We start from the raw sequence: 21287 nt of genomic DNA on the forward strand, positions 1-21287 counted from the left end.
CATGGTTTAGCTCCTCACTACTTGAGAGAACTTCTCACGTATTACAGTCCATCACGTGCACTATGCTCTCAGGTGTCAGGTCAGTTGGTAATACCTAGAATTTCAAAATCGAGTGCAGGCGGCAGATCCTTTCCCTATCTAGCGCCTAAACTCTGGAACAGTCTTCCCTGCACTGTCCGGGAGGCAGACACACTCTGTCAGTTTAAATCTAGACTAAAGACGCATCTTTTTAATCTTGCATACACTTCACTATCATAATATATATATTTCAAAGATCTAGGCTGCACTAGTTAGATCAACCGGAACCAGGGACACTTCCAATAACAACTGATGCATTTGTTGCATCAAAGAGTGCAGAACAGTACTCTACTCTCAGCCAGTCTTGTCTCATTGTTCCAAGGTTACCAGAGCGGGCAGGACGCAGTCCAAGGTTACCGGAGCGGGCAGGGCTCAATCCATTCCCAGACCTGACAAATGCTGGACGAAGGACGTGGCGACTCTACAAAACTTCAGTCGCTATTAGATTATTAATGATAATTTTAAATCTAAATTTGTTTTTTATTTTGCCTTGTTGTGCAAGCACTGTCAAGCTTGTTCAGAGGCTGCAGTTTTTGCCAGAGGGGAACTGGAATCCCCTGGTTAGGCCTGGTTTCCCTCTGAGGTTTTTTTCTCCTCCAATGGAGTTTTGGGTTCCTCGCCACCATTTGCATACTGTTTTGCACTCTTTGCCTGGACGGGGGGCTGCTAGAATTTGATAGTCTTATTTAATTAAACACTGCATGTAGGAATTTATTGTGTGTCTGATATTTGACCTGTGTTTTGACTTCCATAACCTTTTATTTTTTACTTATAGTCAATGTTTTCTTGTACAGCTGCTTTGTAACAATGAAAATTGTAAAACGCGCTATATAAATAAAGCTGACTTGACTTGACTTGACAGACCCCCATTACTTTTTTCCTTAAAAACCTGCTGTGTGCAAGAAGTATGCAACACAATACAAATACAATACAATACAACACAATCGCTTGCTTAAACCACTATTGCTACAGTGCAACAATACTGGGGAAGGTAAACATTTATGTATTTAAAAATATGAAAGTATCTTCAACATACAGTTGCCTACTTAACATAAACTTTATTAACATGTTTTGCACGAACAGTATGGAAATAATGAAACAATAATGAAAACAAATAGAAGATAAATATTACAGATTTTTGTGCGAACGTTCATGTTTGTGGCCAGACAACTGGAGTTCAGATCCCCCACACTGGGATGAAAGGTTAAAATACTAGGTTTTTTCCTGCAATTGGGTGAATGAATTTCTGCAATCTGGCCATTGAGGAACCCTACGGCAAGTTTTTAGAGGTCTCGAGCCAGTCTGTGTTCTCTCATGTGCTGCTCGACCCGCGTTGATTTACACTACATTGTACTTAATGGGATCATGGCGCGAATACGTGTTTTTCTGTGTCTTTTGGCGTCTTATAAGTTGCTCATGCATGTATTAGATACGTAAAATTGCAAAAATTAAAGTGTCGGAAACAAAAGATGCATTCTATCTAAAAGGATAGATGCTCACCCAGACCTGCCTGATATGACTCGTGTAACCACACCCCCACAAATCTACGTCAGTTCGTGGTATTATTTGACTAAGACCACCCAAATGTATATGCAAGTAAGGAGGCCGTACCTGTTAGTACAATTGCTTTGGAACCTGATGTTCCAAATATGGTAAGAGGCGTTACATTTCTGTCACACGCTTGCAGTATTTGACCAATCACTACGCACTGGTTATCTGGGCATTCATAGCACACCTCGCTTTTTCAGAGCGATGACCTTTGTAAAAAATCAGTATCAGAGGGGCGGGGCAAAGTGGAGATACAAACATGCACGGTCTGTGGAAAATACAGCGGGTTTGAACCTTAAATCGCGTATACATATTGGCTACAACCAAAATTACGATTTGACATTCTATTGCCTTGTTCTTATTGGTATAAGATATACTTCATGAAATATTAAAACACATTTCTCAAACGACAACAATCACTGTGATTATGATTTTGATATGATTGAGTTTGTATGTATTTACTAAAACGAGACGAAATGGACATTTAGTCGACTAAACTGGACTAAACAACACATTTCTTGTCGACTAAACTGACAAAATTAACACTAATTGTCATGATTCTGCTGCATCATGTCATGTTTCTCTTAGTGTAGTGGCAGGATCATGACAGAACCTCATGTTTAATGTGGTTGTGTGGTGAGTCCATGTGTCTTGTCAAGTCTAGTTCAGTGTATTTGTAGTTCTTGTTTTGAGTTTGTGTTAAGTCTTTTTGTAGTTAGTCTTAGTCATGTTATTGTATCCATGTTTTGTTCTGTTACCCCCTCGTGGGTCTTTGTTTTATTATTTATTAAATTATTTGTTAACCCCTTACCCGCTGTCTGCACCTGGGTCCTCTCTCCGTGTCTCACCACGAGCATCGTGACACTAATGTGCACATACCGATACTAGTGTTGTAGTTGAGACCACCAAAACCGAGATCAAGACCGAGACCAGAGGATGTCGAGACCAAGACCAGGGCAGGCCGAGACCGAGTCGACACCAAGACCAGCATGCATTCAAAAGATCCACAACACATTAAAAAGTCATAATAAAATAAAAATATTTTGGATCTTTTATTGTGAAGAAATATATCTGTAAGACGTTTTATGTTCCATGATTTATCACCCAGCTACTGTAACATAGTAACATTTTTGTGTAGGTAAAATTCCAGCAACTCATAAAAAACTGTAAATACCCAAGATAAATTTAAGTCTGTGAATGCTTTTAAAGCCAGAGGTTTTGACACATGAATCACAAGAATGATGTTAACACAGAAATCAGACAATGCGACAATAATTATGTGTAATTCTTACAGTTGACCGGTCTGGAAATAAAATCCAGAGACCACTAAGTCTGAGACAAGACCAAGACGATAATTTCTACATTTAACATTTCATGCATCTTTTATATAAACCTTAATATGAAGTAGAACACATAAACTGAATGTCAACGTAAAATACAAAAAAGGGAAAAAGTTACCCTTATCTATCTGACAGATTTTGTCGATTCAACCTTTACAATAAATAATCTGCATACAAACAGTCCTTTTATGTGTTTGTAAAAATGTTTATCCCGAACACCATAAATCAAAGGGCTGAGCAGTCGTGGCAATAGGTTAGTCAGCAAATAATTTAAAAACACCACTACCGAACTATGAGCTGGTATTAGTGGAACATAAATCCTGTCTATAACAGGAGTGATATAAGATAACATACAGAGCAAAAGCTGTATTCCATGTAACAGGATGGTGCTTTGGGCCCTTTTAATTGAGGATTTTTCAGTATTGGCCCGTCTGGCTGCGACCAGCACTCTAAAATAAGTGAATACAAGAACCACCCACACAACAGATGAGTACAGCCCATTCATAAATTTGTTTTGTGTTTCATGGTAGGGTGTGTTATACAGTTTTGCTGAGGTACATAAAGTACTTTCAAAAACAGATAAAGGACGAACTATCGAAAGGACAATCAATTCAGCCAATGCGGGTATAACTCCAACCCCCCAAATGAAAGAGATGAGGATGTACGTCCTGCGTATTGTACAGATCTGATAGTGATGCAGAGGTTTGCAGATGGCGATGTAACGCTCGATGGCCATACCGGCCAAAGTCAATGGAGTATTCTTATGGGTGGCTGAGGCTATTATTAACAGCAGAATACAGAATGGCACAGGTACATTTTGCCATGCATAAGCCATCACAAAAAGAACTACAGTTATAAAAACCATAAGCATATCATTGATAACCAGATGAATATATAATATATATCTCGGATCATTGTAGAAAATTGAACTTCTGAAGAATGTAAACCCAAATATTCCGTTGATACAGTTTATAATGATCCCAAGTAGTACAATAGTGAAATTCTTGGCAAAGATTTCCACATAATTCATCGCTGAACTATACTGAAGCATTGTAGAGTTCATTGTCCTTTTTCCATTCATGTAAAAATTAAGCGACTGAAATGTTTTTTCTCTGATATTCTAAAAGATGTCCATGAAGCGGAGAGAAGACTGAAACACAAAGCATTTACTTTAATTGGCATAATTATTGGTGTTCTAAATTGTTTGTGAAACAACTTACCTTTTCTGTTCATCTAGACAATTGTTCATTTGCTGTAGAGGAAAAAAGACCTGTATATATACAGTAGTCATGAATCTGTAAGAGGGATGACGGGCTACTCCAGGGGAGGAGGAGTGAGAGGAAATTAACAAAGCTCCAACATGAACTAATGACATTTTTATGGATTTATTATTATGTCAAATACATTAAAATTCAACTCAAACAGATGGTAAGACTTGAATAAAGCTTGTGTATAATAAACATGTTCTCAATTTCTGAATGACAAAAAATGTTGAAATAAACAAATAGCCCATCCAAGTGAACAAAGAAAAAAAAGGGCGGACTCACTCATCTAGATCACAGAACACATTTTAAAATGGTTCACATACCTAATTTTCCTATCCTAAATTATATTTATTAATCAATGTATTAGCCATTGACATTCATAGATTTATCAACACTGAGAGGTCACACAAATGTTTTTTGAGTTGAGTCAGCAGGTGGCGCAAGACTGTGATTTTGATATGATTTTGATATTGAATTTAATATGAGCTGCTAAATTACTTCGGAAAGTATACAGTTATTAATAATGATGTCCTTATGTTTTTAGTGACGACAATAACAGTGCTTAGTACATTTGTAAAATCACGGTTGCGTGTTCACCATGTGATGTCGCCGTGGGATGCGGAAAACGTTTTATGTTCGTACATAATTTTCGTGCTGTAATTTTTTTTACATTTTACTTAACATAAGGTAGCTCCGTGCTATCCTTACTGAACGGAAACCTAGCCATCTTGGACCTGACGCGACTCACCAATATCCCCCAGGTTCGCTCCTGTGCATTCTACTGAAGACACCTATGTTCACGCCTGAAAAGGCAAATGATGCATGACAACGTGGGCGGGATAGCCAGCCCACAGTATACAAATGCAGTCGCATGTGTCATTCCCTTTATAATTCAGTTCTTTGCTGTGCTGCTAGGACACGCCATTCTGTTTTCACAAGAGGTAACCCATGTGGTGATCCCTGTTTAAACTGTTAAAAAAGAAAAGTGTTTTAGGGCAAGTTTAGCACTGCTAACAACGGCTAAGTAACCCTTTTTCGCAAACAAAATCCAAGAAAGATGCACGCCCTTGCCCAATGGCATGTGGGTATTTACTATCTGAAAGGGATACTCACGAGCGCTGCCTGGTGTGTCTTGAGATCGTCCATGCGAGGCTAGCTGTGCACATTGCCAGTGGCGTGTACCATTTGTAGAGCAGGTGCTTAGCGGGGCAGCTGCGAGGCACGGTCCACTCATGTCCGCAGATACCAATCCAGAGGCAGCCTTGGCCATCCTTGCAGAGTCGAGGCGACCTGTGAGGATCGTGTGGAAGCAGAAGAGGAAACGGGCGTCCCTCTGATCATTCCTGAGTTTATCTATTGAAAAGATGACTATCTTGTTAGATGCGGACGACGACTTATACGATGACATACTACAGACAGGAACAAATCTGGGTTCTCCCTCGGTCTCAGAAGATACTGGTGGTGTTGAGACAGGGAAGGATCCCTTCATTAATCTTTTCTGGAGAGTAGCGGAAAAGTTGTCGGTGGACTGGCCTTCGGAGGGTTCTATCTGTCCCCGTTGCAAAAAAGGCGGTGAGAACCTGCCTGCTGCTATACCCAGACTGTCTTGCGGAGCTCAAGTCTTCTTGGCCGAAGCCCAGGAAAAATGTCAGCCCCTCCAATAGAGCACTCCTTGGCGGCATTCCTTGGCGGCATTCCTTAGCGGCATACCTAGCGTCCTCCAGAAACACGGATATAACAAGCACTCCCACTCTCACGACTGGCCCTTGCCACTAAACAACTGTGCAGGATTTAAGACGAACAAGCATGTACGGCCAAAGCTCTGAGCTCTATGTCCTTGGGAACAGACATATCAAGCCATCTGCCTCAGAGAGCTGAGCGAGGCCACTCAAAGGGGAAGTACGTTCCACAGTGTATTACATCCTTTGTGCGCCCTGTGGGGTTCTGGTGTCGTTGGGCCATGCTATGGCTGGTATTGTGGTGGCGCAACATCATCTCTGGCTGACCCTGGCGAACATGCCCAAGCGGGAATGAAGTGTGTTCCTCAGCGCACCGATATCCACGTCCAGACTCTTCAGTGAAGGTCTAGGCGCGTTCAAATCGCGGTTCGAGGATTCCAAAAAGCAGAGAGTCCCAGAGAGGCTCGATGCAGAGGAGGTTTAACCCCCCAGAGCCTTCGACTGCCAACTTGGACCTCAGGCCAGTCTACTGACAGCCACCAGCCAAAGGACCGGCTCTAGCAACAGCACAGAGACCCGATGCTTGGAACGCAGACAACACAAACACAGCCTAGACACCATGCAGGTCTTGGAAGACGGGGCCCGACTCCACCGAAAAGCGGGATCCCCGCTGCAGCAACGAAGGGGAAGTCGTGTACCTTTCGTCGTGTAAGTTGTGTTCAGCATACGATGCCTCATGTCTTGCTTTATCTGCAGAAACTAAATATTTTAGAAATACCAACCTTGCGGTCGGGCCACGTGCCGACGGAGGAAAACGGTGCAGTGCTGTTTCATACTCAGCATCATGGGCAGATGTATGCAGAGATTCCCCGGGTAATGACATGGGAACGATGGATCCCATTCCACTTTAAAATTGTATCTATTGGCAATCTCTGCCTGTCATTAGGGCATAAACGGCGCTGCGCCGTAAGCACACTCACTCGCGGTTCAGTTCCTTAAGGGGGCACGGCGTCTACGGTCGTTGCAAAATCGATGGTGCCGTCATGAGACCTGGTCCCAGTTTTGGAGACTATGTGTGATAACCCCCTTTTGAACCCTTGGAGTCCTTAAATCTAAGAATGTTATATAACACACTCCCCTTTGAGCTCCCCGCTCTTTCAACCCTTTCTGCTGACTCTGAGGAGGACAAGAAAAGATGTGCTTTGTGTCCAGTACGGGCCACCCATTCCTCGGATCAGCTATTCGTATGTTTTGCCAACCCAGTTCGGGGGAAACAGCTGTCCAAACAGCGTTTTTCACACTGAATTGTGCAGACAATTTCTACAAACAAGGGCAGGGTTGGGACCTGCCTATTGGGACCTGCCCACTCGACAAGGGGCATGGCAACATCATGGGCATTGTTTAGAAGAGTCTCTGTAGGGGACAGCCAGTTGGGCGTCACTGCACTCGTTCAATTGGTTTTACCGACTAGACGCCGCTGAGGCGACAGTGGCTCTGTCCATACTCACCGCAGGGTTTTCGCCAGGGGCATGCATGGGTTAGGTGACGGGTGAACAAAAGGAATGATACATAATAAATGCATATAAATGCAGTGGCAGGCAATCCCGCCCACTTCGTCATGTGTCATTTGCCTTTTCAGGCGTGAATATAGGTATCTTCAGTAGATGGAGAAAGAGCGCGATATCCCATAGTCGTGTGTTGTATCTACTTTCCCTCCCTAATTATACATGTATGCATAACTCAATGATTTTGCACGCCATTCTAGACAGCCATGTTAGAAGACGCTCGGTGACGTTTATACAAATGATAGAGAATACATATGATAGAGAAAATGACAAAACAAGGTTTCTCCTTGTTACTTTTAGTCATACAGTAAGTTTATTTAAAACAAACAAACATTTGTGTTTCATTGTAATTAATCTGAAAGGTTTTACATTAAAAGCTTTTAGGAAACAATTAGAAATATAAATGGAATCATGTTAAACTTTTTAATATAAAGTTGTATTCAATGTTTACATTTAGATACATTTGGCAGAAGCTTTTATCCAAAGCAACTTACAAGTTAGTTAACAATGAAGCAAAATATCAACGTTACATGACATAACATTTACTTGATGCAAACATTTGCCATATAAATAAGGATTGCATTAAAGTTACCTAAGCACATACCAAATGTTTTTCAACAATATTGTTCAAATGACCAACAAATTTCACATTTGTAAAGCACTAATGCAAGGAACGTAATCAGATACATTTATCAGATGTACATGTATACTTTCTAATAATTATTTAGAAGCTTTAACTTTAACAATAAATATTTTGCATGTGAAAAGTCCTTTTACTTGTTTATACATATGTTTATCACGAACACCGTAAATCAGGGGGCTGAGCAGTCGTGGTGCCATGTTTGTTAGAAGATAATGGAAAAATGCTATTTTTTTCTGCTCAGACGGTATAAGTGGGACATAAATCCTGTCTATAAGTGGAGTGATATAAGACAACATACAGAGCAAAAGCTGTATTCCATGTAACAGGATGGTGTTCTGGGCCTTTTTAGCCGAGGATTTATCACTTGTGGCTCTTTTGGCAGCAACCAGCACTTTAACATAAGTGAATACAAGAATCAGCCAAACAGCAGATGTATAAATCCCGTGTGTACATGTGCTGATTAAAGTATGGTATGTTGTGCTATAGATATTCGCCGAACTACAAAGTACACCTTTAGTAAAAATAGATATAGAAGAAACGATTGAAAACACAACCAAGTCAGTGAACGCGGGTATTACTCCAACCCCCCAAATGAGAGAGATTAGGATGTACGTCCTGCGTACTGTACAGATCTGAGAGTGATGCAGAGGTTTGCAGATGGCGATGTAACGCTCGATGGCCATACCGGCCAAAGTCAATGGCGTATTCTTATGGGTGGTTGAGGCTATTATTAACAGCAGAATACAGAATGGCACAGGTACATTTGACCACGCATAAGCCATCACAAAAAGAATGACAGTTATAAAAACCATAAGCATGTCATTGATAACCAGATGAATATATAATATATATCTCGGATCATTGTAGAAAATTGAACTTCTGAAAAATATGAATACAAATATTCCATTAATTAAATTTATTGTAATCCCAAGAGCAACAACGATGAAATTTCGAACAAAATATTCTGCTAATCGGTCCTGTGCTCCCTGAAGCATGGTAGAGTTCATTGCTCCTGTCCACTTGAATAAAATTGGGTGGAAGGGTTGTTATATTCTTAAAAAATATTGTTGAGAATAGTTGAAAGTTGTCTTGTTTGTTCTTATGTTTCTGTTAGTCTGAAAAGGAAGTTAAAAGAATAAAATAAAACGTTATATAAATACAAAATGGTAGACTTAGTTAAAAGAGAACTGACCTCTTTGGTTCGCTCAGTTGACTCAGCTGCCGAAAACAACCAGTTTATATGAGATGAGAATGATAGGAGGGAGGGAGGGAGGGAGGTTTGTGTGGCAAAATATTGTTTCATGATTGTTTCATCATTTTCTCACCCTCCTGTCCTTCTAAACTGAAATGGCTAAAATGTTGGCCATGTGCATTAAATAAAACTAATGCTTTTAATTATTAAACATGCAGGCCCAACTATTTAACCATTTCTTAAGTCAGATAGCTTTATGTAAGGAACAAACTGAAAAATATCTCATTCCACAAATAAAAGGAAAATAGTAATTTAAGTATTTGTGTAATATTTTCAAAAACACTCAATAACTCGTTATACGTTGTGAGTGGCGTGAGATTGAGACTTGCCAGCAGAACTTGCGCTGGAGCTTACATTTCTGAGAATAATTAATGGAAATACCTCATGCACCGCCATGCATAGAGCCCATTGACACTTGATACTGACCTTAATCTACCAACAGTGTTTATAAACTTTTTCAAATACATTATATTGCAATTTCTTTTAACCACCGTTCTACGTGGATTGATATACAATGTGCAGTTAAACAATATGGTTACACTTGTTACTATTATATAACTACATTAGATAACCTGAACAATGCTTTTACAACAATTATTTCATGTTCATTTCAGAATTTAAGAGGACATTTTTTAATTCAGATGTTAACATAAGATAATGCACAATAAATTAAATTGAACATGATGCATTTAACTAACATTAACAGAAATAATTGTTAAGACATAATAAATGCTGTAAAATGTATTGATCATTGTTAGTCATGTAAGCTAATACACTTATGAATGAAACCTTGTAAAGTGTTATATCCAAAAAAGGAAAAACAGAACGAAACTACACTTATGCACCAGACTTTTCCAGTGCTACTTCTTTAGCTTATTGCCTGTTGGTTCAACTTTAACAAATACAAATCTGCCCCAAAGAATTCCTTTAATAGACTTTAAAAAATGCTTATCCCGAACACCGTAAATCAAGGGGCTGAGCAGTCGTGGTAACAAGTTTGTTAAAAGATAATTAAAAAAGAGGACTTTTGACCGCACAACAGGTGTAAATTCAGTATAAATCCTGTCTATAACAGGAGTGATATAAGATAACATACAGAGCAAAAGCTGTATTCCATGTAAGAGGATGGTGTTCTGGGCTTTTTTAGCCAAGGATTTATCAGTATTGGCTCTTCTGGCAGTAACCAGCACTCTTAAATAAGTGAATACAAGAATCACCCACACAGCAGATGTATAAAGCCCGTGAGTAAGTTTGCTTTGTAGTTCATGGTACGGTGTGTTATACAGATTTGCTGAACTACAGAAAGCTCTTGTAAAGATGGATAAAGAACTAAAAATTGAAAACACAATTAAGTCAGCCAACGCAGGCATAACTCCAACCCCCCAAATGAGAGAGATGAGGATGTACGTCCTGCGTACTGTGCAGATCTGAGAGTGATGCAGAGGTTTGCAGGTGGCGATGTAACGCTCGATGGCCATACCGGCCAAAGTCAATGGAGTATTCTTATGGGTGGCTGAGGCTATTATTAACAGCAGAATACAGAATGGCACAGGTACATTTTGCCATGCATAAGCCATCACAAAAAGAACGACAGTTATAAAAACCATAAGCATATCATTGATAACCAAATGAATATATAATAAATATCTTGGATCGTTGTAGAAAGTTGAACTTTTAAAGAATGTAAACACAAATATTCCGTTGATACAGTTAATAATGAGGCCAAGGAAGACAATAGTGAAATTTTTTGCAAAGTTTTCCGCATATCTTTCTGCTGAGCTGTACTGAAGCGTTGTAGAGTTCATTGTCCTTTTTCACTTACAGTTATTTGATGAATTGTAAAGCTAGAAAATCGTTTTGGTGCAGTTCTTGTATCTGTTCAAATTAACTGGCAAGCTTGTAAAAGTCCTTCAGGCAGAAATAAATTCACCTGTGACATCTGATCTAAATAAAGGGACACACGACATATAATCAATACATGAATAAAAAATACAAATGTGTTATGAACATATATAGGTTTTAAAGAAAAAGAATTTACCTTTTCATGTTGGTCAGTTGACTGAGTGAGCAGAGACAATCTGTCAAGTTTAAATACTGAAGAGAGAGAAAGGGAGAGAGAGAGAGAGAGAGATTAAAGATTATAGGTTGCCAATATTGGGGAGGGACATAAAACACGAATACAAAGAAATGTATTTCTTTGTCTATTACACAGAATTAAAAGAATACATTAATTAATGTGGTCAAAAGAACAACCTAAAAATAATTCATGTTTGATGAATAAAAAGTTTCAGTAATGGTATTTTTGACATGGTTTTGTCCTCTTAGCCGCGGAGGCCATTCTATGGGCTCACAGGGTTTCCCTTACTGGTTCCAGTTTGCTGATGGTGCCTCCGTTTCTGATGGCTTCCATTGCCGCTGGCTCTGCTCCTGGTATACGATTAAAACAAAAAGTAATAGCTCCTATTGCTGTTCCCTAAATGTATTTAAATATTTTGCAATAATAGAGCAAATGAAGTTTTACTACAGGAAACTTAACAGAAATGCATTCGAATGCAGGAGACAAAACGTGTTTACATGAAAAGCTACTTACACATAGAATTTGGAGTCCTATAATTATCTGCTTTGAAATAGTTATTTTTCATAATACTTTTGTATTTCAATGGAAATCATATTCAATCATACATGTAACTTCAGGGGAAGAGGGTTATAATTTATTTATACTTTGTCTTTATAGTTTACATTATTAATAAATACACCGTTGCAGTTTTACAGAAAATACATTTTAGCAGTTGAGACAATAGCAGATTAATTATAAAATACATTGCATTAGTATATTAATAATTAATTTCAACAACCCTTTTGTCTCACTCCAATTGGTTTGATATGTTGTTCTGGCTCAGATAATTTTAGATCTAATTTGCATAAGACAGCATTATTACTTAAAATAGTTTAGGATGTGTGGTAAAATGCAAATGGGAGATATAAATAAAGCTTTCCAGTTCTGCATACATCACGGACATATTTCTTTTATATTCTATTATATATAATCCAACCGATACTATATACAAATGTTCTCTAAACCCAGCCTGTCAAATTGTAGGGAAAACATTTGACTTAATTTGGCGTTATCTGCACCCTGTGCTGTTTCCTACAAAAATACAGCCTGATATAACAAACTGTTTATCTCTCACCCTGTTGACAAGCGGACTCAGTAACCAAAGTAAAACAGTTGACAATATAAACTGAGTGGACAGGATAGTCGCCCGGCTCTGAGGAAAAAGATCTCCAAGTGCCGTGGCGCTTTCCTATGGCTCAGTGTTAAGAGCATGGCGCTAGAAATGCCAAGGTCACTTGCTATTTCATATTATAAATATTAATGTTAATAATATAAAATAAATAATATATTATAAAAAAAATCTTATCACATCGTTGCCAACTTTTATAAAGTGCATTACAAACACATATGGAATAGTCATATACAGGTTAACCTTATCTTGTATCCTTAAGTGTCAAGCTGGTTTTACTCTCTGCACATTGGAGATAAAATATCTGAGCCAGTACTTGCGAAACTTCTCGTCCCTGAATCCGTATATCATGGGACTTAGAAACCTTGGAATGATATAAACCAGAAGAAAATTCACATATCGGATCTCCAGGCTGTACTTTGGAAACAGTTGTATGAGTGGAGCTTGCATGGATGGAACAACAAATGCCAACAGGCACAGAAGTAGTTGCACCCCATGCAATAGTACAGTGTTTCTGGCTTTTTTGGCAAATACCAGGTCAGTGGATGCAGCACGGGCTGTCATCATGATCTTACAGTATGTATAAAATAAAGTTAAGAAGACAAAAGAGAAATAGACACTATCAAAGACACAGTTCTTATAATAGATTGAGCGATCTCGGAATAGGAGCGAGTGATCGCAAAAGATGGAGGAGTAGAAGAGAGAAGGAGGTTCTTTGACCACAGTGATGAGAAGATCGGTTAGTGGGGGAGTGAAGCTCAGGAGGAAGATTATGCAGATGGTCCACGCCGTGCGTCTGACCGTGCAGATGTGGCTGTAATGCAAGGGGAAGCAGATGGAGATGTAGCGCTCGAGGGCCATGCCTGCCAGGATGAGGGGCGTCGAGCGGGTGGTCGTCACAGCTGTCATGATCAGAGGGCAGCAGGCGGATGCCAAGATTTTAGAAAAGGCATAGCTCACCTGATGGAAACGGAAGAGGATTGTAACATTGTTTAAGTGTTTTGTGAATCCTGTTTTATCACAAGAGTTTCTCTATTTTTTACGTATGGATATACGTTTAAACTCGATTTATAAGTTCTAGTTCAAAATAGTAAAAAACGTCACTGCAAAAAGTAACTGGCACAATTTTGATTTTGATTCAACATTCAACAACAAAAAAATATTTGAGTGCGAAGAAAGGTGTATTAAATGTTTGAGTAGTAGTATACTACTTTGTATAATCCTCAAAAATATGATTTATGTACTTCTCAGAAAGAAACTACTTGTGTACTCAAAGTTTGCTACTGTCAAAATTTACTTCCCAACACAGTACTTAAAAGATACAGTTGTAAACTAAAAAGTAGGCCATCATGTCCCAAGTAGTAGTGAAGTAGCGCACTTAACCATACTAGTAGTACTAAATACATACATTTTACACAAAATTATACCTGACCTTTGCTTAAGAATGCTTGATAAAATAAACATACTTGTTTTTTGAAAGATCATTTCTAAGAACTCCAAATTATAAGCACAGATCTTAAATGTGAAATTTAAACCGTTATTTTGTTGATATAACACAAGAGAGTTCATTGAGATTCAATATTTTAATATCAATAAAAATTAGGAGATGTGACCACCTGAAGTCCCACCTGGTTGGAAAATATATATTTTAAACATTTATAATATAAACTTAATTGAACCATTTATACAGACACTTTTCCTTTTAATAATTGACTTACTATTTTGGACAAGATTTAATTGCAGCACTTTATACAACAGACACCACATTTTATTTCTAAGTGTTCTATGTTGTTATTCAATTTAAAGACATTGAAACTGTACATTTTAATCCTTAAGAGTTTAAATTTGTGGCTCAGTATGTGAAAACCCAGCTAAAGTCAGTTTTTGGTGATTTACTGTTTTCTACATCATTCTACATAATATAAAGAACATGCGAAAATATAACCCTGATAGCTTTACTTTTGACTGAATAAAGCCATGTCAAAGACTGAAATCATAATAAAATGAATGGTTGAAATCAAACTTTGATGCTCATTGTTTCAAAATTACATTGTGACATGTTGTCACAGTCACAGTTTGTTCGCTCATTCGAGCTCAATACTGACCACATACAAAGCAGTGACCAGCGTCAGTTGCACAGCATCATTGATGACCATACAGATGAACATTATATAACGTGGATCTTCGTAGAAGAAGCTGTGCTTGAGAAACGTGGACACCATGCTGCAGTTAAGTGTGCTGAGAGCCAACCACACCAGCATGGCCACAATGTTTTTAGTGAGAGCCGCAGCAAAGCTGTCCCGGGGTATGATGTTCTGAATGAGCGCACTGGAGTTACCATAATCTGAGACAGAACTGGAGTTCATGTTTTTATCCTGAGATGATAAAACAGACATTATAGATACATAATATCACATGTATAACAACAGACACAGTACACAAAATGATGCAGTCATAAAATGAAATTAATTAAGATACATTGCCACAAAGATAAATAAATTCACCAAAATTATTTTTTATGCCCCTAAAAGACATTTTACAATGTGGTATAGTATGTCAAGTTCCCTTATTTTCAGACAAACAATATTAAAGTCAGTGTCTATACCCTTTAGGAGGTTTTATTTGATCTTACCTAAAATGCATCCATTCACGGCCTGACAGTGACGCCGTATGGTGGGTTTTATATGTATATATATACCGTATGTGTTATGGATAAAAGACTGTTGATTGGTAATGTTGCTCTCTAGAGGTTTATCATTTTACTCCAGTTTTCTGTATACCACAGAGACAGACAGAAAGATAAATGGAACACTTCTCTCAACACAAAATACATTTTTAAAATAAAAAATTTAGCAAATCATTTCATCTAAAGGGAAACTAACTGATCAGTACGTGTGTTCCCTACAACATGTGATCTTGGAGTTATACAAGGTTACAATGTCATTTGTGTGCACATGATTAAGATTAAAATATTATTTTATAAAATATCATAACATAATCCTTATTCTTAAAATATTTTGTTTATAGATTGTATGTACTATAAGGCCAAAATGTCCACATTCAAATGAAAATATGGTAACACAATAAGGTTGTTTTTATTAACTTTAGTAAATGCATTTGCTAACATGAACTTAAAAAATTTCACTATAAAAAACATCAATTTTATGAAATGTTACCGTTGTTTTGTCCTGTTTTTACTTGAATTTTGCGGTTATTTTGTTGCCCCCTCCGCCATAAAATGACTGCTTTTTAAAGGATTTTTAACAGTGTAGTTTTTAGCAATTGTTAACCTTTCTTAATGTAAGTTAACTGCACATGCATTTGTTTATGCTATACTTCATTCTGCATGACCTTAAGTTAACATGCCCAGCGACTGTATTAGTAAACATTGAAATGAACATGAACTAAGATGAATAAATGATGCAGTTTTGTTTATTGTTAGTTTATGTTAAGTTTATACATTTACTAAAAAAATACAACCTTTTTGTAAAGTGTTACCAAAAATACATACAAGACCTCTCTTGATTTTGATATTTTAATATAGGCAGGGTTTTTTCAAAATCATCCTATAAAACCAGACAAAGTGTGAAAAATTGCTGCTTCTTCCCTGCATATAGCCAAACAATGTTTACACAATCATTTAAAACTAATAATTTCTTGTAAGCACCAATTTATAAATAAAAATATTATCAATCAAAATAATTGGCACAGTAGGACAAGAGAGGCGAACTAAAGAGCCATTTATTCGTCGTCATTCTTACATTCTGCTTTCGTGTCTACTTGATGCCGGTTACACACAAAAAACCTTTTCAGATATTTCCGGAACTTTTTATCTCGGACTCCGTATATTATCGGACCCAAAAAGCGAGGGAGTATATAGACAATTAGATAGTTGGCAAAACGGATTTCAAGGGTGCGTCCCGGGAAGATAAAGTGCAGCACGGTCTCCACGCTGGGAGAGACGTATGAGAGCATGCACATTATTAACTGCACCCCGTGGAGCAAGATGGTGTTGGTGGCACGTTTGGCTGACTTCCTCTCGGTGGAGAGGGCATGAGCGGTGCACACGATCCGCAGATACGTGCTAAAAAGCGTCAGGAAAACCAGCGAGAAGTAAATCCCATCAAAGGCCTGCCGTTTATAAAGCAACACTGGGTCTTTAAACACATTAGGCCTGAGACAAAAGACAGTGGTTTGAAAAAAACTAAGAGGTTCTATGGCTAGAGTCACAAACAGGTCTGTGATGTCAGGGACCACGGATACAAACCAAATCACCCCTATTAATATGTAAGCACGGCGCACGGTGCAGATCTGAGCGTGGTGGAGTGGATGGCAGATGGCTATGTAGCGTTCGATGGCCATGCCTGCCAGATTGACAGGTGTGCTGCGGGTGGTAAAAACAGCCACCAGGATGAAAAAACAACACACGCTTACACTAATGGTATACAAAGTGTAACTAACCAGAAACAGTGATATGGTTACAGTCAGTTGCACCGCGTCATTAATGACCATGTGAACGAAAAGAATATAACGGGGGTCTTCGTAAAATATTTGGTGCCTGAAGAAAGTGACCACCACGGTGCCATTGATGTAGCTGAGAAGGAACCACACCAGGACCACAATGAAGTTCTTGGCAAAGGCCGTGGAGAACGTGTCTCTTGCCAGGAGTTGTGCGGCACCTGTTGAATTCATAGTAAATGGCGAATCTGAAAAAAAGAAATGAACAGATTGAGACTTTTTTTAGTAACAAACTATTTCTCTGGCTTTTTAAAATGATTTTTTTTCAATCTAGTAATCTAAGGGTAACATATGAACTTGGTTTAATTGAAGTAAACATAAATCATTTATTTTGCTTTGTTTTGTTTGTACACTGTAAACTGAATATGTTGGCAATACTTGATCAGATTCTGATTACTGTTAAACTAAATAAGTCTTAGTAAGTGTGACTTAAATATTTCCTTCTCAGGAAATTAAGGAAACATACATGGATTTTTAAGTTAGCTTAATTTACAGTTTCTTTATATTACATACTTATTCGTATATTTATGTGCTTAAATCAAACATCTTGATCCTATGCAACCCAAAACGAGCAAGAAAAGACTGATCTCAAAACTGGCATATAGTATAGCTATATATTATTTTGAATTAGCACCTAATGTACTAATGCTCTTTTATGACATATAACTCTGTGTAAGTCGCTTTGGATAAAAGCATCTGCTAAATGACTAAATGTAAATATGGGCATAACAAAACTTGTGGAATAACATATTTTCTATGTCCCACATTGTAAGCACCTGCACCACTCTTCTGAACAATGTTAACCACAAAGCTGAAAATTGTGCTAACTCTTCTAAATATCAAAGATAAGTGAACATTAACTTTACAAAAAAAATGCATAAATGAATCATATTTTAAATATACTCTCTTAATGCAGTCGGATGCAAAGCATGACGGGAGTTGGAAATCCTCGACCAGTTGTGTTGAATTAAATAAATTACTAATAAGTTACTTATTTTGTTAATCATTAATAATGGTACTGTGTTTATCGTAGCTGTACAGATAAATCTAGATTCTAGTAAAGTTGCATATTCATCCTGTAAAGAGACAGATGCTAATAATCACAGCATGTATAAAATATAAAGTATTGAAGTATAAATGTAAAGATTAAAAATAAAATGTTCTGTTCAAAAAGAGTTCAAGTTACAGGGTCCGACGATCACCTTTGTTACGTCTCAGTGTAGCAAGCATCAGCACTGGCAAAAATATCTTTAAATGCATTCGCACAGGATGTTGTTGACGAGAACAGTGATGTCACAAATCACTGGGGGCGAATAAAAAATGAATGGCATATTGAAACATGATATTTAAATAATAGTTTATCCAAAAATGAAACTTTGTTATCATTTACTCACCCCCTTGTGACCCTGATTTAGAAGCACTGTGCATTACATGGAGCCCTAATGTTGGTTTATTTGGAAAATCTTGAGGGTGGTATTCACGTGCCGGGCCTGATGTTGTGCAAGTATCGTGCAAAACTCTGTGAAGTGTTTGGCAAGATTTGTTGGCAACAAATATGTTTTTAAAAATGTATATTCATTAAAGTATTTCGCTTTGGTCTATTATGGAAACTGTGTCCAACAACAGACAGTGGGACCTACACACAGAGATATATGTCGCCATCCTTAAGTGAGTCTAAATTTTACAGCGTCACCCAAAATTGCTCAAACTGTGACATTATTACACTAAATGGTCAAAAGTATTGGAACGCCCCATTTAAATTAACATGTTTGACTACTTAAGTATTTATAAATGATATTCTAGAGGATTGTGTGCTTCTACTTTTACTTTCCTGTAGCTCAGTGGTAAGAGCATTGCGTTAACAATGCAAGGTTGTGGGTTCGATTGCAGATACCTATGTAAAATGTATAGGATAATGCTATGTAAGTCACTTTGGATAAAAGCGTCTGCCAAATGCCTGAATGTAAATGTCTTTTAATAGCAACAATTTGGGCAGGACACTTTTCATGACAATGCCCATGTGCACAAAGCAAGATTAAAAAAGACCTCGACTGGTCTGAATAAAACCCAGACCTGAACTCAGCTGAACAAACACCCAAATCACCCAAACCCATCAATGACCTGTACACAGGGATACTGTCTTTCTCAGAAAAAAAGATCCCCTTCAACAAAGATGGAAACAAAAATCTTTAATAAGGTATTGTACGATATACATTAATAATCATTTTGATTGGAATTACTGGAATACATTAACGTTTTTGTTTATTATAATGGCGTGTCCCAATAGATTTGTTCATGTGTACATTGAAATATTGAAGTATTTAATCGCCACACATGGACAAAAAGCTGTTGATGTTATATGGGTAGATTAATGATTAGATTGCTCTATTCTTTTCCAAAGAAAAAGATTGCCCCTAATAAAAGTTAACATCCGACGCTAATGTGCAGTTTGAATTTACAATCATTTCTTTTAAATGTTACACAATTCACATTCAAACTGTGTTTTTCCAAGCTAACGTTCCACCATAATTTTTCCTTCACATTACATAACTCTACACATGAGGTTTCACACCAATTTACTGGGAAGTTTCTGTAATTCTTTGTCAGTCTGTAAAGTTGTTATTCTCCTCCTCACCTTGAACGCTGTGCACAGTAAATATCTTTTCATGTAGTTACAAAACGTTTGATCTCTCACCCCATACACAATAGGACTGATAAACCTGGGCATGATCTGGATCAACAAATAACTTGCGAATCTCATCTCTAAAACAAACCCGGGGAAGACATAAGAAAGCAACCTGTCCAGAATGGGCCCTATGAATGTCAGCATGCACATCAGGAGCTGAATCCCGTGTAGGATGATGGTGCTCCGAGCTTTACGTGCATCCGAGTTTAAGGCCTTCGCCACACACAATATCTTCAGATAAGTAAAGACGATGATGATACACACAAAGGACAGGTAAATAATATACACCACAGTTCTCTTTTCGACCATGAACGGGCTATTAAACAGGTAATCTCTGTAGCAAAAGATGTTGCTGTGGAAAAACGATATCGGCTGTGTGGCTAAAAGTATGAACAGGTCCGGCAGAACCTGGATGGCACTCAAAACCCAGATCACCCCAATTAGGGTGTACGTTTTACGTACAGTACAAATTTGGGTGTGCCGCAGGGGGTTGCAGATAGCGATGTAGCGTTCTATCGCCATGGTAGCGAGGTTTAGCGGCGTGTTAAGTGTTGTGAATATGACTGTCATCATTAGAACACAGCAGAAGGAAACGTTAAGCGTAAACACGATGTAGCTTAAGATGTGCATAAGACCAGCGATGGTGAGTTGAATGATGTCGTTAAGCACCATGTGGATGAAGAGGATGTAGCGAGGGTTTCCGGTGAAGATCTCGTGCTTCATGAAGGTGTGGACCAGCGTGCAGTTGACGTAGTTGATGGAGATGCACAAACCCACAACAATGACATTCTTGGTCACCGCTACGCTGAAGATGTCCCGTAAAATCTTGTTTTGTGTAATGTTAGCGTCCAGTGAAGAGTTCATCTTTGTCAGCTTCTGATAGTGTTTCTGAAATTACAGAAGAAAAAAGCAAGCATCAAACAGTTGATATAATTAAATAGCCCAAGAGTCACGTGAAGTTTAGTCATCTTGACAATACCTTTGCTGTTTGGTGTGGAGGATGAGTACCTGAAATCTTTTCATTTTACCTGCTTTAATACCATGTGACATGAGTCTTGGGAATGGAGGTCAACCTACCTGTGAAGATCCATAAAGAACACAATAAAGAACATCTATGTCCCAAGATGTCAAATGATGACTCAACATTACTCTAGTATTTCCTGTATTATGCTAAGATGCTTACGGTACAATTCGACAAAAACAGACCCTCCGGAACTGAGCCTAGTTGGCATCATGAGCTGATGGTGGACACTGTTGGGGAGCAAAAATGCGGGTTTCCATATTGACCTAAATACATTTAGTTCTGTCAATTAAACCGCACAAACCATCCTCCAGTGAGAATTTTATTCTAAAATTTAACCTGCACCCCAAATCCTCCCATCACACATTCTACTGTAATCCCACAGTATTTTATACTGTGTTTAACATTAGATCATGTATTAGCAAACACAAACTAATAATGAGCAAT

General features: G+C 38.1%; 5 protein-coding genes across 5 annotated transcripts; all 5 read right to left on the minus strand.

Moving 5' to 3' along the window:
* Nucleotides 1-3090: 3090 nt before the first annotated feature.
* LOC306896774 (odorant receptor 131-2-like) lies at nucleotides 3091-4029 on the minus strand (the record flags this gene model as incomplete). Its single annotated transcript, XM_079461044.1, has 1 exon — nucleotides 3091-4029. The coding sequence occupies one exon, from the start codon at nucleotides 4027-4029 to the stop codon at nucleotides 3091-3093; it is 939 nt and encodes a 312-aa protein (XP_079317170.1).
* A 4166-nt stretch (nucleotides 4030-8195) lies between these two features.
* Nucleotides 8196-9125, minus strand: LOC306896775 (odorant receptor 131-2-like; the record flags this gene model as incomplete). Its single annotated transcript, XM_079461045.1, has 1 exon — nucleotides 8196-9125. The coding sequence occupies one exon, from the start codon at nucleotides 9123-9125 to the stop codon at nucleotides 8196-8198; it is 930 nt and encodes a 309-aa protein (XP_079317171.1).
* A 671-nt stretch (nucleotides 9126-9796) lies between these two features.
* LOC306896133 (odorant receptor 131-2-like) lies at nucleotides 9797-11310 on the minus strand. Its single transcript, XM_079459830.1, has one exon. It carries the CDS (start codon nucleotides 11173-11175, stop codon nucleotides 10231-10233), a length of 945 nt encoding a protein of 314 aa, XP_079315956.1. The 5' UTR covers nucleotides 11176-11310; the 3' UTR covers nucleotides 9797-10230.
* A 1569-nt stretch (nucleotides 11311-12879) lies between these two features.
* LOC306896776 (odorant receptor 131-2-like) lies at nucleotides 12880-15011 on the minus strand (the record flags this gene model as incomplete). Its single annotated transcript, XM_079461046.1, has 2 exons — nucleotides 12880-13575; nucleotides 14721-15011. 2 exons carry the CDS (start codon nucleotides 15009-15011, stop codon nucleotides 12880-12882), a joined length of 987 nt encoding a protein of 328 aa, XP_079317172.1.
* Nucleotides 15012-16356: 1345 nt separating this feature from the next.
* On the minus strand, nucleotides 16357-20842 carry LOC306896777 (uncharacterized protein; the record flags this gene model as incomplete). Its single annotated transcript, XM_079461047.1, has 3 exons — nucleotides 16357-17321; nucleotides 19714-20707; nucleotides 20828-20842. The coding sequence occupies 3 exons, from the start codon at nucleotides 20840-20842 to the stop codon at nucleotides 16357-16359; spliced, it is 1974 nt and encodes a 657-aa protein (XP_079317173.1).
* Between the last annotated feature and the right edge of the window lie 445 nt (nucleotides 20843-21287).

The sequence above is a fragment of the Barbatula barbatula genome (genome assembly GCF_947034865.1).
Source record: "Barbatula barbatula genome assembly, chromosome: 7".
In the NCBI taxonomy this organism is placed as follows: domain Eukaryota; kingdom Metazoa; phylum Chordata; class Actinopteri; order Cypriniformes; family Nemacheilidae; genus Barbatula; species Barbatula barbatula.